This window comes from Somniosus microcephalus, chromosome 5 (assembly GCF_052327205.1).
Source record: "Somniosus microcephalus isolate GS21.2 chromosome 5, FLI_Smic_1.0, whole genome shotgun sequence".
NCBI lineage: Eukaryota > Metazoa > Chordata > Chondrichthyes > Squaliformes > Somniosidae > Somniosus > Somniosus microcephalus.
In genome coordinates, this window is record NC_140991.1 from 284,131,562 (window position 1) to 284,150,556 (window position 18,995).

The 18,995-nt window shown below is 49.4% G+C and overlaps 1 protein-coding gene across 1 annotated transcript in view; it reads right to left on the bottom strand.

Annotated features, from left to right (window-relative positions):
* Positions 1 to 6,025: 6,025 nt before the first annotated feature.
* LOC147117781 (NFX1-type zinc finger-containing protein 1-like) overlaps positions 6,026 to 18,995 on the bottom strand; it is a 70,392-nt gene continuing 57,422 nt past the window's right edge. The window contains exons 15-17 of the mRNA XM_085989047.1: positions 16,763 to 16,873; positions 14,882 to 14,977; positions 6,026 to 11,753 (exon numbers count right to left, since the gene is read on the bottom strand). Coding sequence (XP_085845173.1) covers positions 9,582 to 11,753; positions 14,882 to 14,977; positions 16,763 to 16,873 — 2,379 coding nt within the window. The 3' untranslated portion in view covers positions 6,026 to 9,581. The remainder of the gene's footprint in view (positions 11,754 to 14,881; positions 14,978 to 16,762; positions 16,874 to 18,995) is intronic.

The following is an 18,995-nucleotide window of genomic DNA, read 5'->3' on the forward strand; positions in this document are numbered from 1 at the left end:
TAACGAAGTCTACGCCAGACACTTCCTGGCTACCCGAAAACAGCGCCCCGGGGAATCGGGCACTGAATATTTACTGGCACTGAGAGTCCTCGGCCGGGACTGTAATTGCAAAGCGGTGACGGCCAAGGAATGCACGGAAGACCTGATCCGAGACGCCTACGTAGCCGGCATCAGGTCCAACTATACTCGGCAGAGGCTGCTGGAACAGAGGGGGCTCGACCTGCAGAAGACGGTGGCCCTCGCTAACTCGTTAGACGTGGCCCTCCAGAACATGGACGCCTACCCCCCTGACCGGATGGCCACGTGGATGCCACGGGAGCAGCCATCTTGGGACCCGGTAAGGCCACAAGCCGCCAGCAGCCCAACTACAGCTGCAATGACCAGAGGCCAGAAATGCTACTTCTGCAGCCAGGCCAAGCACCCCAGACAGCAATGCCCAGCAAAGGACGCGACCTGCTCCAAATGCAGCAAGAAAGGCCACTACGCGAGAGTGTGCAAGGCGAAATCGACCCCCAATTCCAGCAGCGCTGCGTGTGAACCATACAGGCTGCCATTTTGGACCCCACCAACCACGTGAGCCGTGCGGGCCACCATTTTGGACATCATCAGCCGAGGGGGAGCCGCCATCTTGGACACCATCTCGGGACCAGGCCCTCGGCGCGGGCGAATACTACAGCGACCCACCGACCTCGACGATGGCCTCCATCACCCTGGACCAATCTAGGCCCCACCAACTAGCCAGGTCCATGATGAACGTAAAGGTAAATGGCCATGCCACAAATTGCCTTTTCGACTGCGGAAGCACGGAGAGCTTCATCCACCCCGACACGGTGCGACGCTACTCCCTATCGGTTATGCGCACACGCCACCAGGTCTTTATGGCCTCAAAGTCCCATACGGCGGATGTCGGTGGCTACTGTGTAGCGACTCTGACAGTGAACGGCGTGGAGTACAGAGAGTTTAAATTCCTCGTCCTGCCACAGCTCTGCGCTCCCGTACTGCTAGGATTAGACTTCCAGTGCCATCTGGAGAGCGTCACGATGGCATATGGCGGGCCCCTGCCCCCACTTACAGTCTGCAGCCAGCAGAATTTAAACACGGCGCCGCGCAAAGTATGCAGCCTGTCCACCCTGAAGGTCAAACCCCCCCCGTTGTTCGCTAACCTCGCCAAAGACTGCAAGCCAATTGCTACTAAAAGCAGGCGGTACAGTGCCAGGGATAGGAGCTTTATTAAATCAGAAGTACAAAGACTCCTGAGGGAAGGGGTTATCGAGGGCAGCACCAGCCCATGGCGAGCCCAAGTGGTGGTAGTAAAGACCGGCGAAAAACAGTGCCTGGTTATTGATTACAGCCAGACGATCAATCGATACACGCAATTAGACGCATACCCACTTCCCCGCATATCTGACATGGTCAACCAGATAGCACAATACCGGGTATTCTCGATGATTGATCTGAAGTCGGCATACCACCAGCTCCCCATCAGGCCTGAGGACCGCCAGTACACGGCCTTCGAGGCTGACGGTCACCTCTACCACTTCCTCCGAGTCCCCTTCGGCGTCACCAACGGGGTCTCAGTCTTCCAAAGGGAGATGGACCGGATGGTTGACCAGAACGCGCTGCAGGCCACCTTCCCCTATCTAGACAACGTCACCATCTGCGGCCATGACCGGCAGGACCACGACGCCAACCTAGAAAAATTCCTCCGTACGGCCCAATGGCTGAATCTGACATACAACAGAGAAAAATGTATGTTCCGCACCGCGCGCCTCGCTATTCTTGGCTGCGTGGTGGAAAACGGAGTCATCGGCCCCGACCCCGACCGAATGCGCCCCCTCCTGGAACTACCCCCCCCCCACTGCCTAAAAGCCCTGAAGAGATGCCTAGGGTTCTTCTCTTACTACGCCCAGTGGGTGCCCAACTATGCGGACAAAGCCCGGCCCGTCATCAAGTCAACCTCCTTCCCCCTGACGGCAGAGGCCCGTGCGGCCTTCACCCTCATAAAAGAGGACATTGCGAAGGCCACAATGCACGCAGTGGATGAGTCCATCCCTTTCCAAGTGGAGAGCGATGCATCCGACTTAGCCCTAGCCGCAACCCTTAACCAGGTGGGGAGGCCCGTGGCCTTCTTTTCACGGACCCTCCAGGGCCCCGAAATTCGACACTCCTCAGTCGAGAAGGAGGCCCAGGCAATAGTGGAGGCTGTACGGCACTGGAGACATTACCTGGCCGGTAAACGTTTCACCCTGCTCACTGACCAACGGTCAGTAGCATAATGTTTAACAACAGACAAAGGGGGAAAATCAAAAATGATAAGATATTGCGGTGGAGGATCGAGTTATCCACCTACAACTACGATATCTTATACCGGCCCAGGAAACTTAATGAGCCCCCAGACGCCCTATCCCGTGGGACATGTGCCAACGCACAAGTCGATAGGCTACGGACCCTCCACAATGATCTCTGCCACCCGGGGGTCACCAGGTTCTTCCACTTTATTAAAGCTCGCAACCTGCCTTACTCCATCGAGGAGGTCAGGACCATGACCAGGAACTGCCAGGTCTGCGCCGAATGCAAACCGCATTTTTATAGGCCAGACAGGGCACACCTGATTAAAGCCACCCGCCCCTTCGAACGTCTCAGCGTCGATTTCAAGGGCCCCTTCCCTCCTCTGGCCGCAACACGTACTTCCTCAATATTATTGACGAGTACTCCCGTTTCCCCTTCGCCATCCCCTGCCCGGACATGACCAGTGCCACAGTCATCGGGTGCCTCCACGACCTGTTCACCATATTTGGCTTCCCCAATTACATCCACAGCGACAGGGGCTCGTCGTTCATGAGCGACGAGCTGCGCCAGTACCTGCTCGAGAAGGGCATAACCACGAGCAGGACTACCAGCTACAACCCCCGGGGTAACGGACAGGTAGAGAGGGAGAACACAACGGTGTGGAAGACCGCCATGCTCGCCCTAAAATCCAAGGGCCTCCCAATCTCCCGCTGGCAAGATGTCCTCCCCGATGCGCTCCACTCCATACGATCACTGCTCTGTACTGCCACAAACGCCACCCCTCACGAGAAGATGTTCGTCTTCCCCAGGAAATCCACCTCGGGGACATCACTACCGCCATGGCTGACGTCTCCGGGACCCGTCCTGCTCAGGAAACACGTGAGGAGCCATAAGACGGACCCCCTGGTCGAAAAGGTTCACCTCCTCCACGCCAACCCACAGTACGCCTACGTGGCGTATCCTGACGGACGGGAGGACACAGTCTCAATTCGAGACCTCGCACCCTCAGGTACCACCCGAAACACCATCGATCACCATCCACTACCTCCACCCACCACCACTACCCACGACGCACCACCGGGGTGTCTACCACGAACTGACGACATGCCGGTGCCATCCCTACCCCGAGAGGACGACACGCCAGTGCTCCGTCCCACGCAAGAAGCGGCCGCGGGCAAAGAACCGCCGCAACTGGCACCACGAAGATCATTACGGCAGACAAGACCCCCGGAGAGACTTTCGTATACGAACTTTTGAAACACTTCACCCCGCCGGACTCTTTTTTAAACGAGGGGTGAATGTGGTAAACCACTGTTAACCTGTACATGCCTGTGTGGTTAACCCTGTACAAGTCCAGGCATGTCTCAGCCCCTGGCTCCACCCCTAAGCCTGGGTATAAAGGTGACTCACCACCCTTCCCCCGGGAGCTCTTAGGATGGATTCACTAGCAGAGGCATGCTCTAGTTCTTAGTCAATAAAAGCCTACTTCATTTAAGTCCATCTCGTAGTCTTTGGTATTGTTGATAGCGCATCACAACCCGTCTGACTTGTACAAGTCCCACCTTCCCCAGAAGCAGGCCCAGTGATCAAGGAAACTAAAGCCCTCCCTCCTGCACCAACTCTTTAGCCACGCATTCATCTGCTCTATCCTCCTATTCCTATACGCACTAGCACGTGGCACCGGGAGTAATCCAGAGATTACAACCTTTGAGGTCCTACTCTTTAATCTGCTATCTAGCTCCCTAAATTCTTGCTGCAGGACCTCATCCCTCTTCCTACCTATGTCGTTGGTCCCAATGTGAACCACGACCTCTGCCTGTTCACCCTCCCCCTTCAGAATGCCCTGAGCCGTTCAGTGACATCCTTGACCCTGGCACCAGGGAGGCAACAAACCATCCTGGAGTCACGTCTATGGCCACAGAAACGCCTATCTGTTCCCCTTACGATAGAATCCCCTACCACTATTGCTCTCCCACTCTTTTTCCTCCCTTCCTGAGCAGCAGAAGCACCCCTGGTGCCAGGAGGTTGGCTGCTGCTGCCTTCCCCTGGTGTGTCATCCCCCTCAACAGTATCCAAATTGGTATACCTGTTTGAAAGATTGATAGCTGCTAATTGTGGGAGATTGATAGCTTACTAGATCTAATCAAGGACCCCCCCCCCCAATATGTTATTCACAGCCTGTTCATCTAGCTATTGTGGGAAATTGATGGTTGCGTCAACAGCCCAGGAGAATTCAAGACCGCAATTTGTGGAGTCTCCTGACACTCTGTGGATTAGGTCGATACTGCAACGCTTTGCTGTGTTACCGAGGCACCTTCCTGTGGAAACCTAGCAATCTTTCAATAAATAGTACTTCTGCCCTTTGAACATGTACAACAAATTATGTGAATGTATAGTTATGAACACAGATCAGGGCTCAGGAAGTTCTATTACTGTTAATATTGGCACCTAGCAGAATATAATATAGGGTCTTGGGTTGTAGGATAGATCGCTGAACACAAGAGCAGCAGAACCAGAGCCAAACTTGAAGTCTTCATGCCAAAAGTTATTAAAACCTACCCCTGGGGGGCACAGTAAGTTGTGTAGATGGGAGCAGGAAGTTAAAAAGGGACTCAGATTCAGCAAATGGACTTCAATGTGTGGAAGTGTGAGGTCATCCATTTTGGATCCAAGAAAGACAAATCAGAATATTCAGTATTCAAGAACTGTGGGGGAGCAAAGAGATTTGAGTGTCACGAATCACTAAAATCTAGTGCACAGGTTCAAAAAGTAATCAAAAAGGTTAATAGAATGTTGGCCTTTATGTGTCCAAGTCTCTGGAGTGGGACTTGAACCTACAACCTTCTGACTCAGACATGGGTTTGCTACCACTGAGCCATGGCTGAAAATAGGCACATCTTTGGCACACATCCATCCGGTTCACCCAGATACTTGTACGTGTAGCCACCCACGAGGTGGAGGAAGTTGCCCAGTTTTGTTTCTCCTGTCCCTGCTCCAATCAGCACCACCCTTTCCCCCACCTCCCCCGGGCAAAGTTGAGGAATTATTTTTTGGGGGAAAAATGCTCTTCTCGCCAAGCCCAGGCCCCAGCCCTGGGTCCCATCTTCAGACTTGTGGAGGTCAGTACCTCACACAGTGTACCGGCCACCATTACTACAATGGATCCCCTTCCATTACCCGAACCAGCAACTGCTAGCTTAGGGTGTCCCTGCCCAAGCTGATATTTTCCTTTTGAAGGGACAGATGGAAGTTCCACCCTTTGGAAGCTCCCAGAAACAGCAGTGACCTGACGTAACTGGGCCTCCTCCCCCATTTCTGTGGGGGTTCAGCCAATTTGCTGCCAGTCTCACAGCAGAAGATGGGTGGAATTTCAGAGCCCATATGCTGCAGAGGTTGACTTTGAGCCACAAGTCAGACAAGTGCTGATGCTGACCTATCTGAATGTAGCCAGAGCATCTCCAGCAATGTCTTCCAGTCCCAGCCGCTGCACCATCACCTCTGGAGTATCTCAAGGATCCAAAATAGAAATCATGAGCCTTATTTGGGTTGGCTACTGTAGATATATCCATGATTTCTTTTGAACTACTATTCATCCATCATTTTGTGACTTCTCTATCCTGCCAGAACTGCCTTATGATTACTTTGGAGCGGATAAAAGACCGTTAATTATGCCTGAACCTATGGCTAAATCGTGATATTGTACAAACTAGTTTGAAAACAAGATTCAGCTGCAAAGTTTGGTTCAACATTTTTATTTTAACGCATTATTTATTACAATACAACGAGCTAACACTAAATCATACAAGGTAACAATTACTTTACTTCAAAATGGTGCAGCAGACAGGAGTCTTTAAACAAAAAAGGAACAGCAATCTAGAGGTTATGACATGACCAAGTCACACGGCAAGCAAGCTCGTATAAAGCTCAAATTTTCTTTCTGTCAAACGGGGTGGGGGGGGGGGGGGATTTTGTTTTTACATATCTGTGTAATCGGAGATGCAATGTGGTAAACGCTTCACCATGTATCCATACAGGAAAGGGTACTCGAGGACAACACTGAGTGTAAAAGTGCTCTTATACAATGACCATTTTACACTAAACAGTGATGTTTATATTACTATTAATAGACCGTATTTGGGATTATTTCCTTGCAAGTTTGCACAAACAGTATCACAAAGAGATGTCAATTCCTGCTGGAGATTGGTTGGCCGATATTTAATTTGCAGAATCTCAGACAGACATAAAGTTTTACTCGTCCCACAGAAGGGGACGATGGTGCAGACTCATTCGCTCTCCGCTTCCTCCCTTTCCATCTCTTGTCCGGAAGTTCATGCTGTGGTGCAATTTCACAGCGGTCCATCTTTTGCGTTCAGCCCGCTGGCACTTATTGACACAAAGAAACAGACGATAGGAGCAGGAGTAGGCCATTCGGCCCCTCGAGCCTGCTCTGCCATTCAATGAGATCATGGCTGATCATCCAAATTCAGTACCCTGTCCCTGTCTTCTCCCCATATCCCTTGATCCCTTTAGCCTTAAGAAATATATCCAACTCCTTCTTGAATATATTTAATGAATTGGCCTCCACTGCTTTCTGTGGTAGAGAATTCCACAGGTTCACCAGTCTCTGGGTGAAGAAATTCCTCCTCATCTCTGTCCTAAATGGCTTACCCCTTATCTTTAGACTGTGACCCCTGGTTCTGGACTCCCCCGCCATCGGGAACATCCTTCCTGCATCTAGTCTGTCTAGTCCTGTTAGAATTTTATAAGTTTCAATGAGATCCCCTCTCATTCTTCTAAACTCCAGCGAGTATAAGCCCAATCGATTGCTGCTCGTGAGCGGATCCTTATGCGCGTCGTGGCGAAAACGTATCCGTCAGGCGAAGGACCGTGCAGACGTGCGAAACAGCAGGCCTTGTCAGAGTGACAGGCAGGTTGGGCGGACGCGGGCGATGTCTCCGTTAATGTTGAAACAAGTCCTTGCTCCGACGAAATCTGCAGGAACGCCGACGGGCGATCCAGGAGGACTTGACTGGTGAGGTCGGTGAACTCGCCGACAGGTGAGCGAAACCTTCGGGAGGCTGGAGCGCACGGAACGGTGCGTGCCATAGTGCTACGATGATAACACAACGGAGGGTGAAGAGTTGCTGCGAGGAGGGCGGCAACACTTGTAACTGTTCTTGCTTTAGGAGAAAACAGCCGGGAGGGCGGCACGCCTTTTGTTCACGTCAAATCGTGTAGTAGGTAACACAACCAGCAGGCTGAAGGGCTGGTGCGTCGTCGGCGGGGAAGGAGTCGTCGGTGTTCACGAGGGATGGGTTCTCGTGGTTCGCGAGGGATGGGTCCTCGTGTGCGAGGAGTGGGTCCTCGTGTTTCGCGGGGGTGAGTCCTCGTGGTATCCCCGCGGGGCGCGCTCCGATCTTGTGGGCCCGAACATGCTGTACCCCGCGCTTGGGGAGATGTATACTTGCTGTTGCTGTTGTAGAAGTGCATTAGCGTAGAAATATATATTCACATATATTCTCTTATATTAAAATGGAGTCTGCAACTTTCAGAAGGCCAAAATGGCTTCACACAGGGAAACAGGCAAGGCCATATTAGGAAGCCGTGGAAGGAAAATGATATGACTGTATTCAGCTTGCAGGCTAGGCAGTGACACAAAACAAGATAAGCATGGTAGAACAAAAGCATGATTACCGAAGGACATTTACTGTAAACAGTGTTACTTCGTTATTAATTATGTCTCACTGCCATGCCATGTGATAGAAGGTTTTGATCTTTGTGTATAAAAAGAGGTGTTATTGTCCATGTATTCGGAGAAGTCACGATAGCCTTTGTCTATGTGAAGCTCCCCTTGCTAGCAAGTAGACCAAATAAAAGTCTGCCTTTGACGATCACTTTGTTTCACAGAGTCTTATTGAACAGTCGAAACTTCGACACTGTGGACGTAGAGGCGGACGATCCATGTGGCGGTAGAAGAGTCGAATACGGAGACCGTGAGCACGTGCGTGCTCTGTGCCGCATCGATGTTCTCGGCGAACAGGGCTTCTACCTTCGTAAAGCACGAGGGAGACTGTGGCTCCCTGGATTGCGGTAGCGACAGCGGAACGGCTGATGCTTCCATAGCGTGCTTCGTTTGTGAGACGTTCACAAACCCACCAATTGTAGCGCTGGTGGACGACGGTTGCCGTTGGTCGTGCTCTACCTCTGAGATCGTTCGTGAAAAACGGGCTCACCTCCATGCTGCGCTTCCGTTGCGAATACGTACGCAAAGACGGGGTCGCTTTTGGTGGAATCGGTGTTCGGCGGTTGCTGTTCCGTGGTTGTTCGTCGGTTGTGCGTTGGTCGTCTTGAGTGAAGATGAGGTTCAGGCGCGCGTTGCTACCGTGAAAATCGTTCATGGATACGGGTTCACCAATTGTAGCGTTGGAATTGATGAGCTCCCGTACTCATGTCGTGGGGTCACCAATGTAGCGGTTCGTGTAGATCGCCACTAAATAAGAGAGTTTGACTTCGACGAACTATAAATAAGTTGTTTATTTACCAGAACAGGATAATTACAGCAGGTAAGGTAGCAGGTAAGATGGCTGACTGCAGGAGCACCATGATGCAGGTCTTGTCCCAGCGGGGACTCCACGAGGACCGAGTTCGCAGTCCTGTGGGGAGCGTGATGACATCATCACGCTCGCGTGCGCTTAGGCGGTCATGTGACCTGCGCCGTTGCATCGGTGCCTCTTCCCGGTATGGAGGCTGGCCATTGAGACCGAGGTCGCGAGGCCGGGCTGTGCTGGTGCTTGCCGCGGGAGCGGACAATCGCTTCGCTCCCGTCGGCTGGTCGTTGCGGCCGAAGACGCTAGGCCGGGCTGTGCCAGCGGCCGTCCTGGAAGGCCGAGTCGGGCTGGCAGCCGCCGCACGCACGTCACGTCGTACGTGACGTGACGTCAGCACGCTAGGGCACGTCTTAAAGGGGCAATGGCCCCAACAGGTAAGTTAAAAGGGCAATGGCCCCAAAAGGTAAGTTAAACATACAGTAAGGTAAGTTAAAGGGAATTATGTGTCTCAATGTAAGGGACAACCAGTGGTACCGCCACAAGCTCAAGTATAAATCTTGTGCAATTTTACAGCATTGTCATTTCTGAAGCTACCTGGTTGCTTTTGTAAAGCTGCTAATTTTTCCCCACTAATTCCAGTGTTGCATTTTGGACACTTGCTAATCCTTAGTCTCCAAATGCATTAAATGTGTCTGTTGCATCACTTGCACCAGTGGCTGGGAGTCATTTTCACAGCAACAAGTATCAGCAAACTGAACAAACTGTTTCCGTTACAAGATATTTCTTTTTCAATCTAGCAACGCTTTCTTGCAACCATTTCTCTTCGTACTTTTCTTTCCCGTCTTCAAGTACACGGAGAAGATCATTGATTATTAACTGTGATGCTAAATCAATCATTACCCCTTGCTTTTGCACTGAGTTCTGCATTAAGTATATGTCATTCAGATGTGTTAGCTTTGATATTTCTCTCTCGATATCTGAAAGCTCTTGATCGGAAAACTGAACTCTACTTCTCATGATCCACTTTGCCTGCAACTCAGTCTCTTCCTGAATCTTCATTCTCTGTTCTTCCAATAGCTCATTTCCTTTGGATTTCAACTCAGCAATTTTGGAAAGGAGATGAATCTTGTGTCCAAGGACCGCCAACTTGTGCAGACTTGTGTCCGGCTCTTGCAGCTGAAGCTGCAGAAAGCTGAAGCTTTCCGTTAGATAATAGTCGGACAATTCCTTCTTCGCTTCCAGAAGTTGCTCGAGCTGCTCTTTGCAGCTTTTGAGCTCCTCTTCCCCTCCCAAGATCTTCTCTTTGGCTCTCTCTATTTCAGCCAGAGTGCTCTTGATGATGCTCCCATAGCGCATATTCCTTCGAATCGGCGTCGAGCACTTGGGGCAAAGGCTGAACTTCGCTGCGACCCCATCAACCTCCGATTGCCGCATCCAGTCGTCGAATCCGGACACCGCAAAGATGTGACGGCAGTCTTCCAGCTGGAGGAATCTGGTCTCGGGGTCGTCTTCCCCGCCGAAGAATATCTCCGTGACTTCATCCTCGTGGCAGACGCGGCACTTGCTGGGGCACGGCTCTCCGCACACGCCGATGCACGGGTGCCCGCACCGAAGCTCTCGGTCACACGGCCTGTCGCAAGGCTTCCGGTCACACGGCTCGTGGCACAGCCTCGTGCACCAGTAGTGCGGGCAGGACCACTTGCAGGGCTCCGTGCAGGGCACGCACAGCTCACCGCACTTCTTCCGGCACCTGCCGTGCGGGCAGCGGTTCTGGCAGGCCCGGCCGCATGGAGGGCACTCTGCGGTGCAGCACTCTTCGCACGTGTGGGAGCAGACCAGACTTCGCCCGCAGGGAGTGCCGCAGGCCATGTGAAGCCGCCCGCCAGCGCACTCGAAGCAGGCAGACGTGCAGGAATGGCCGCACGCCAGCTGTGTCTTGCATGGCGCGCAGCACAGCAAGGTTTCAACCTTCTGCAGGTGGCACAGCATCTCCCTCTCGTGACCGCACTGCAATGTGACCTTGACCTTCATGGGGCACTTATTTGTGCAGGATTCCCCGCAGTGTCGCACACACTGGTGGCCGCAGTCGATGGTTTTGCCGCAGGGCTCCAGGCAGAGGAACATCTCCGGTGGAAGGAAGCAAGGGACCTCTTGCTCGTGACCGCATTTAGGGACGACTTTGGTCATCTTCACCTGACACTTACTGCATGGGTCGCAGCAATGGTCCAGGCATTGATGTCCCACCTTGCAGAGTACCTGGCAGGGCGCGTGACACTTGTACTCCTTGTGCTGCGGGTCGTACGGATGGCAAGGGGAGGTGCACGTGTGGCCACATTTCAGTCGGAATTTACACGGCAGCGAGCACCCTCCCTCGGGAGCCTGTCTAAAATCTTCAGCTGTCGACACCAAAGTGTCGGTTCCTGGATGGTTTTGGCAACGCAAGCTCAGCGCGGGGCCTATTTTGCCACTTCTGCGTAGCCCATCAACAATTTCTCCCCACAGGGGGACTCTGCTTGACAACATGCTCATATTACCTATGCAGTAGAAGCCTTTCTTCGCCCGAGACAGAGCTACACAGATGCGGTTTGATATTCGCAGAAACCCTACCCCACCCTGCAGATTGCTTCGAACGAGCGACAGAATCACAATGTCATTCTCTTCCCCTTGGTATTTGTCCACCACACAGACCTGGACACCATTAAATTGTGTTTTGGGCATCATCTTCTTCAAGCAAAGCAACTGTCCTGAGTAGGTGGTAAGAATGGTTATCTGTGATGGCTTGTATTCCTGCTGGATGAAATAGTGGCAAAGGGACTTCACGAAAAGAGCCTCGTGTGTATTCTGAAAGCTTTTTCCTTCCTTGATCTTATCCTCCAGCTGCTGATGGTCAATAAAGTAGAGGTTTGTGGAGATTCCCTAATTTAAAAAAACACAAAAGAGAAAGGATTCTTGATATTAGAGGGGGATTAACATTTAAGATTGGGTTATAAGGATAGTTTCACTAGTCTGCACTTTCCACTAGGAGCTTATAACGTAACAATGTCAAGGCCTGGGAGAGAGTGCAAAGGAGATTTACTAGAATGGTATCAGGGATGAGGGACCTCATTTTCTTTTTATTCATTCATGGGATGTGGGTGTCTTTATTGCCCACCCCTAATTACCCTTGAGAAGGTGGTGGTGAGCCGCCTTCTTGAACCACTGCAGTCCGTGAGGTGAAGGTACTCCCACGGTGCTGTTAGGTAGGGAGTTCCAGGATTTTGATCCAGTGACGATGAAGGAACAGCGACATAGGTCCACGTCAGGATGGTGTGTGACTTGAAGGGGAGGAGAGACTGGAGAAGCTGGGATAGTTCTCCTTAGAGAAGAGAAGGTTAAGGGGAAATTTAATAGAGGCATTCTAAATTTGAAGGGTTTTGATAAGAGTAGATATGGAGAAACTGCTTCCACTGGCAGGGGGGTGTCAGTAACCAGAAGACACAGATTTAAGATAAACTGGCAAAAGAACCAGAGGGGAGATGAGAAGAATTGTTTTAATGCTGCAAATTGTTATGATGATCTGGAATGCGCTGCCTGAAAGGGCAGTGGAAGCAGATTCAATAGTAACTTTCAAAAAGGAATTGAATATATACTTAAAAAGGAAAATGTTGCAAGGCTATGGGGAAAGAGCAGGGGAGTGGGACTAATCAGATAAGCTCTTTCAAAGAGCCGGCACAGGCACGATGGGCCAAATGGCCTCCTTCTGTGTTGTAAGATTCTATATTGTCCTTGATTAATTAATGTCAATATATCAATCAAGAACACTTGAGAAATAGCGCCTGAGTTTCTGATACACATTCCCAGCGGTTAAGGCTCCCCTCTGGGAGGCCAGGCTCTTATCATTACCCCCCTATACACAAGTAAAGTCCCCTGAATTCTGACTGGTGTTAATAATACCAACCCACAATAGAGGTTAGTTCTTCTCACCTGTGAAGTTTATCCTGAATAAAATTAAATCAAGCCTGAAAAAGTGCATTATGAAATCCATAATATTTGCCAATAATTACATATTGGCCCAGTAATTCCGAGCACAACACGTGAGTACGGACAGGATACTCACGCGTGTGCCCGGAGGAATTGCCGGTTTTCAGCATGCACAGCGCATGCGCTGAAAACCGGCATTTCCTGTCCTCTGACCCAAGGGGTTAAGAGGCAGTACGCGCGCGACTGCACAGGCAGCGCGTGCGCAGTGAAATTCCTTTTTTTTTTCTCCAGAGTTGCCCGAGTGTAAAGGCCTCCGGTCTTTACGCGTGGAAAAACCAGACGTAAGTATTTCGTTTTTCAGGTAAGTGGGCTTTTAGTACAATGTAGAAATATTTTTTCCACAGGTTTGTTATTTTTAAAGAATTTACAGTAAGGTAAGTTTAGTTTTAGACCCTATTTTTTTTTAATTTATTTTTTTCAAAAAATTGATTAATTGTTTAAAACATTTTTTTAAACTTATTTATAGTTAATATAATCAGTGGGATGTTTTTTTAAATTTTATTTAAAGTTAAAGTAGTGTTTTGGCAGCCCATACTTTTCATGAGTTTGACAGCTCTTACTTCCCTCCCCTGATTGGCTGCACAGTGCTCACCTGATCCCAGCCGGCACATCGCACTAACTACGCCGCTGGATCAGGTAAGCACATCGCGCCGACAGCTGAACCGGGCCTGTGACAGGAAATGCAAGCAGGCCCGGGCTTCAGATGTCGGCGCGCAGGGTGAGTGCACATCGGGGGCTTGCACGCGCGGCAAGCCCCCGATCCTAATTTCAGGGCCAATGATATTGATCAGGCAGAACTCCACAGCTCTTCTTCGAATAGTGCCGCGAGATCTTTTACGTCTACCCGAGAGGGCAGACAGGGCTTCAGTTTAGTGTCTCATCCAAATGACTGCACCTGACAGTGTAGCACTCCCTCAGTACTGCAGTGGAGCGTCAGCTGAGATTTTGTGCTCAAGTCTCTGGAGTGGGACTTGAACCCACTGACTCAGAGCCGAGAGTGCGATCAGTTGAGCCACGGCTTAAGCTTGTATTATGGCGTTACTATGATTGTACCAGCATTTAATTCACATCACTCCGTTAATGTGTGTTCCAAGAGTTAGAGGGCTGGATTTTCTCAGCCCCAAGGAGGCAGCAGGCATGGAGGCGGGACTGCTGGTAAAGTAGCAGAAAGTGGGGGCGGATGGCAAACCCGCCCCCATCCCGCCTCCATGCCCTTTTGCCAGGAGACGGGAAGATGTGTTGCTTCGGGTCCCATCTCCTGGAGGCGGGAAAGGCATTAAATACTTTTAACTGCCTGTTAACAGGTAGTTAACAGACAGAAAAAAGGATTAGTGCCATTTTACCTTCACAGGTGAAGGCTTCCCAACCCCAGAGAACCCCGCCAGGTTGGAGGAGATGTAAAGGAGGTCTGCAGGGGTCGGAGGCACCTGGAAGTAAGATGTAGAGGTGAGTGATGGGTGCAAGTGTGGAGTGGTAAATCTGTAAGGTGAGTGATAAGTGTAAAAAATATTCACTTACCTTGTTTTCTTCCTACAGCCGACATCCTCGTTGTCGATTTCACAGACTGGCTGTTGGATCCTCCGAACCAACAGCCATCTGAAAATCAACAAAGTTGAAAAGTTTGATGAGTTTTGAACACAAGAACTCATCAAACTACAGAGAATGTCAGTGTTTGACAGCTTCACAGAGCTGTCAAATGCTGACATTTCTTCTACCAAGAAGTCTTGACAGATAGCACGTCTGATGTTGACGTGCTCTGTCAGTGACTTCCTCCCTAATTTGCCTGATGAGACCACAGGACGGACTTAACAAGGTCAATCAGAGGAAAATCCCTCTGGTTGGTCAGACGAGGATGGAGGCAGGACAGTGGCACGACAAGCAGCAGTCCCGCCTTCAACTCGTCTCCATTGAGAAAATCCAGCCCAGAGTGTAAGCAGCAACTGTAGAAAACCTGCAGCCCTAACTGCTGGGGAGGGGGTTCCTGTAGAACACAGACTACTTCATCAATTTAGAATAAAAGCTACCTTGATGTTTTCATACAGCTTCACAGACTCTGTGTTTTCCAGCTTCTCGTAGATGTGCGGTGTTATCAGTTGTGCGATTTCAGGGCGCATTCGATGCTGAGCAAGGCAGATAAAAGTATATCAGTGAGACTCCTGCACATTGCTTTAAATAAAATGGGCACCCACTGACATGATTAAAAGAGTTGCATAAATCTAGAAAGAAGGACTATGGACAACTGAAACACAAAACTCTTGACATTTAAAGACAAATAACCAGATCACAAATACAGTGAGGAACACTTTAAAAAAAAAACCTTCAATGCACAATATTTCCAATGGAAATTTTCATAATTTTTTAGTGGGGGAATACACTACAAGGATTGGATCCGATATTCAAACTATTTTTCTTTGGCTGTAAGAGAGGGATTTAGATACTTGTCAATTCCCTTCTCACCCCATCAGAATTATTTCATCATTATTCACTTTCCATAGGGCAGATGAGTGAAATCTTCAGTACACAGGATACCAACACTAAACTAAATTGGTCAGTTCAGAAATGTTGTTGTTAAAAGGAGAAAAATAATATTCGAAAGCAAAATACTGCGGATGCTGGAAATCTGCAATAGAAACAGAAATTGCTGGAAGCACTCAACAGGTCAGGCAGCATATGTGGAAAGAGAAACAGAGTTAACGTTTCAGGTCGATGATTTTTCATCAGAAATAATATTCGATAGTCCAAGCTTTTAACTCTCTGCAGCAATGACACTTTGTGACTGACATTTTGTTTTTCTTCCCCCTCTTTTTTTGTCTCCATACCTTCCCTCTCCTGAAGATGGCAACTGATCATGGCACCACGCCCCCAAGTATCCGTTTTTTGCAAACGCGACTGAACAGTGACAGCCAGTGAGTGCTGTGACATTACACCCAAGCCTGACCCGGTTGGGCATCTCACCACACGCACTTCCGTCAGTTTTGACTGGACAGCAATCAGAAATTTGGAGCCCCAGATGATCTTTCTCTTCCTGAGGGCACTCGAGGCCAAATGTAGTTGTCAGCCAGGACTCAGCAGAGACCAGAGATTCAACTGTACATACACATAGTGCATTCACCCACTGAAGTCACTGGGTAGGGAGAGAGGGAGGATGTAACCCAGTTTGAACAAGGCCAAACCTCAGCACTTTGTACGGTGTGGACAAGAGGCCGTGGGCTAAATTTTTGACTTCACCGCCTGGGCAGTAATCCTGGTCATAGAACTGTACAGCACAGAAGGAGGCCATATGGCCCATCATGCATGTGCCGGCTCTTTGAAAGAGCGATCCAATTAGTTCCACTCTCCTGCTCTTTCCCCATAGGCCTGCAAATTTTTCCTTGTTGCCTAATGGAAGTTGTAGAACCCACCCGATTTTCATTCCATTGAAATCAGATGGGGCAAGATTAAGATTTGTCCACTTTGTGCTGTGCGTTTGTTCATCCAGTCCCTGGCAGTTCGTATCTATGCTCCGTACCACTGATTCAACTAGAAACCTGCAGCCTCATTTCACTTGAGTAAGAGCTGAAACTGCTGAATTGAGGACGTATACCACGGGCTTCAAATTCGGACTTTGGCATGTGGCACCTCAGTATCAGACCTTCTGACTCAGATCCCAACTAGTGGAAGAGGCTCAAAAGCAGGCCACTCTTTCTTGACCTCTCTACTCCCTCTTTCCTCCCTTCTAGGTAGAGAACATGGTTGGCAGTGTAAAGGTTCCAAAAGAAAGAACATAAATAATTCACAGAACAGTAAGGGGAAAAAGGTGTAATGACAGGACAGTCTGATAGTAAGGGAAGCAAACGCAAAGTGCAGGGATAGACTCTCAGGAGTATTAATTGAATTGCCAGCGGTTACCAGATTGGGGAACTCACTTGATAATCGAGCCGGACAAAGTGCAGATTCATCATGATCAGCCGCTCAAACAAGGAAACGTCCAAGTTGAAACTTTTCACAAGTTCATACACAGTCGCACTTGGGCGAAGCTAAAATTAAAAAGGCGATAAACAATGAGTCACCCAAATTTTGTAAGATGGGGCAGTTTGAATCTAGTGTGCTGGAAATCTGCAACATGTGGGGCTCCTCCTTTTCCAGCCTTCAAAACTGAACAAGGGATCGCATAAAGACAGGCCAGCAGGCAGAGCACAACTCGAGTTTGCCTCGCTGAAGGTGAATCGCTAAGAACTAGAAAGAAAGAAAAGACCTGCATTTCTATAGCGCCTTTCATGACCTCAGGACGTCCCAAAGCGCTTTACAGCCAATGAAGTACTTTTGAAATGTAGTCACTGTTGTAATGTAGGCAAACACGGAAGCTAATTTGCACTCAGCAAAGTCCTACAAACAGCAATGTGACAATGACCAGTTAATCTGTTTTATTGATGTTGGTTGAGGGATAAATATGAGCTGGGACATCGGGGAGGACGTCCCTGCTCTTCTTCAAAATTGATTATATGCTCAAATCTCTGGAGTGGGACTTGAACCCACAACTTTAGGACTCAGAGGGGAGAGTGCTACCAATGACCCAAGGGTGACGCCAATGTCAGTAATGTCATAAGACCTTTTGAGGCAAAAATACCTGTTCCCATACTTGGCGTTATTGGATCACCTGGGAGCAGCGGTGAATGGAAAATTGGGAGGAAGATGCGCACACCCCTAATGGAGCACGCTCCTGAATTTCTGTCCATTGTTTCAAAAGGATGGAAACTTTGGGGGATTTCAACTTCCCCAATATAAATTGGGATAGTCAGAGTGTGAAAGGCTTAGAGGGTGCAGAATTCTTAAAGTGCATCCAGGAGAGCTTTTTGAGCCAACATGTAGAAAGTCCTACAAGAGAGGGGGCGGTACTGGACCTAATTCTGGGGAATGTAGCCGGGCAAGTGGTGGAAGTGTCAGTAGGAGAGCATTTTGGCGACAGTGACCATAATTCGGTGAGATTTAAGGTGGTCATGGAAAAAGACAAAGACGGCCCGGAAATAAGGGTTCTAAATTGGGGGAAGGCCGATTTTAATATGATAAGGCAGGATCTGGCCAAAGTGGACTGGGAGCAGCTACTTATAGGAAAATCCACATCAAAACAGTGGGAGACTTTCAGAAGGGAAATAGAGAGAGTACAACGCCAACATGTTCCTGTAAAGGTCAAGGGTGGGACCAACAAGCAAAGGGAACCTTGGATGACAAGGGATATACAAAAATGCATTAGAAATAAAAGGGGGGCTTTTGGCAGTTACAAAAGACTAAAGACGGAAGAAGCCCTAGAGGAGTATAAAAAGTGCAGGGGCATACTTAAAAAAGAAATTAGGAGGGCGAGGAGGGGCCATGAAATAACACGGGCGAGCAAAATAAAGGAAAATCCTAAGATGTTTTATAAGTATATTAAGGGCAAGAGGATAACCAGGGAAAGGGTAGGGCCCATTAGGGACCAAAGTGGCAATCTGTGTGTAGAGCCAGATGATGTAGGCGGGGTTTTAAATGAATTTTTTGCATCTGTGTTCACTATGGAGAAAGACGATGCGGACATAGAAATTGGGCAAGGGGACTGTGACATACTTGAACATATTAGCATCGAGAGGGAGGAGGTGCTAGCGGTTTTAGCAGGCCAAAAAGTGGATAAATCCCCAGGCCCGGACGAGATGTATCCCAGGCTGCTGTGGGAGGCAAAGGAGGAGATTGCAGGGGCTCTGACACAAATTTTCAGAACCTCTCTGGCCACAGGGGATGTACCAGAGGACTGGAGAACAGCTAATGTAGTACCATTATACAAGAAGGGTAGCAGGGATAAACCAGGGAATTACAGGCCAGTGAGCCTAACATCTGTGGTAGGGAAATTATTGGAAAAAATTCTGAGGGACAAAATTAGTCTCCACTTGGAGAGGCAAGGATTAATCGGGGATAGTCAGCATGGCTTTGTCAAGGGTAAATCATGTCTGACAAATCTGATTGAATTTTTCGAGGGGGTGACTAGGGGGGTGGATGAGGGAAATGCTGTGGATGTGGTTTACATGGACTTCAGTAAAGCTTTTGACAAAGTCCCGCATAGGAGACTGGTCAAGAAGGTAAGAGCCCATGGGATCCAGGGTGCCTTGGCGCGTTGGATCCTAAACTGGCTGA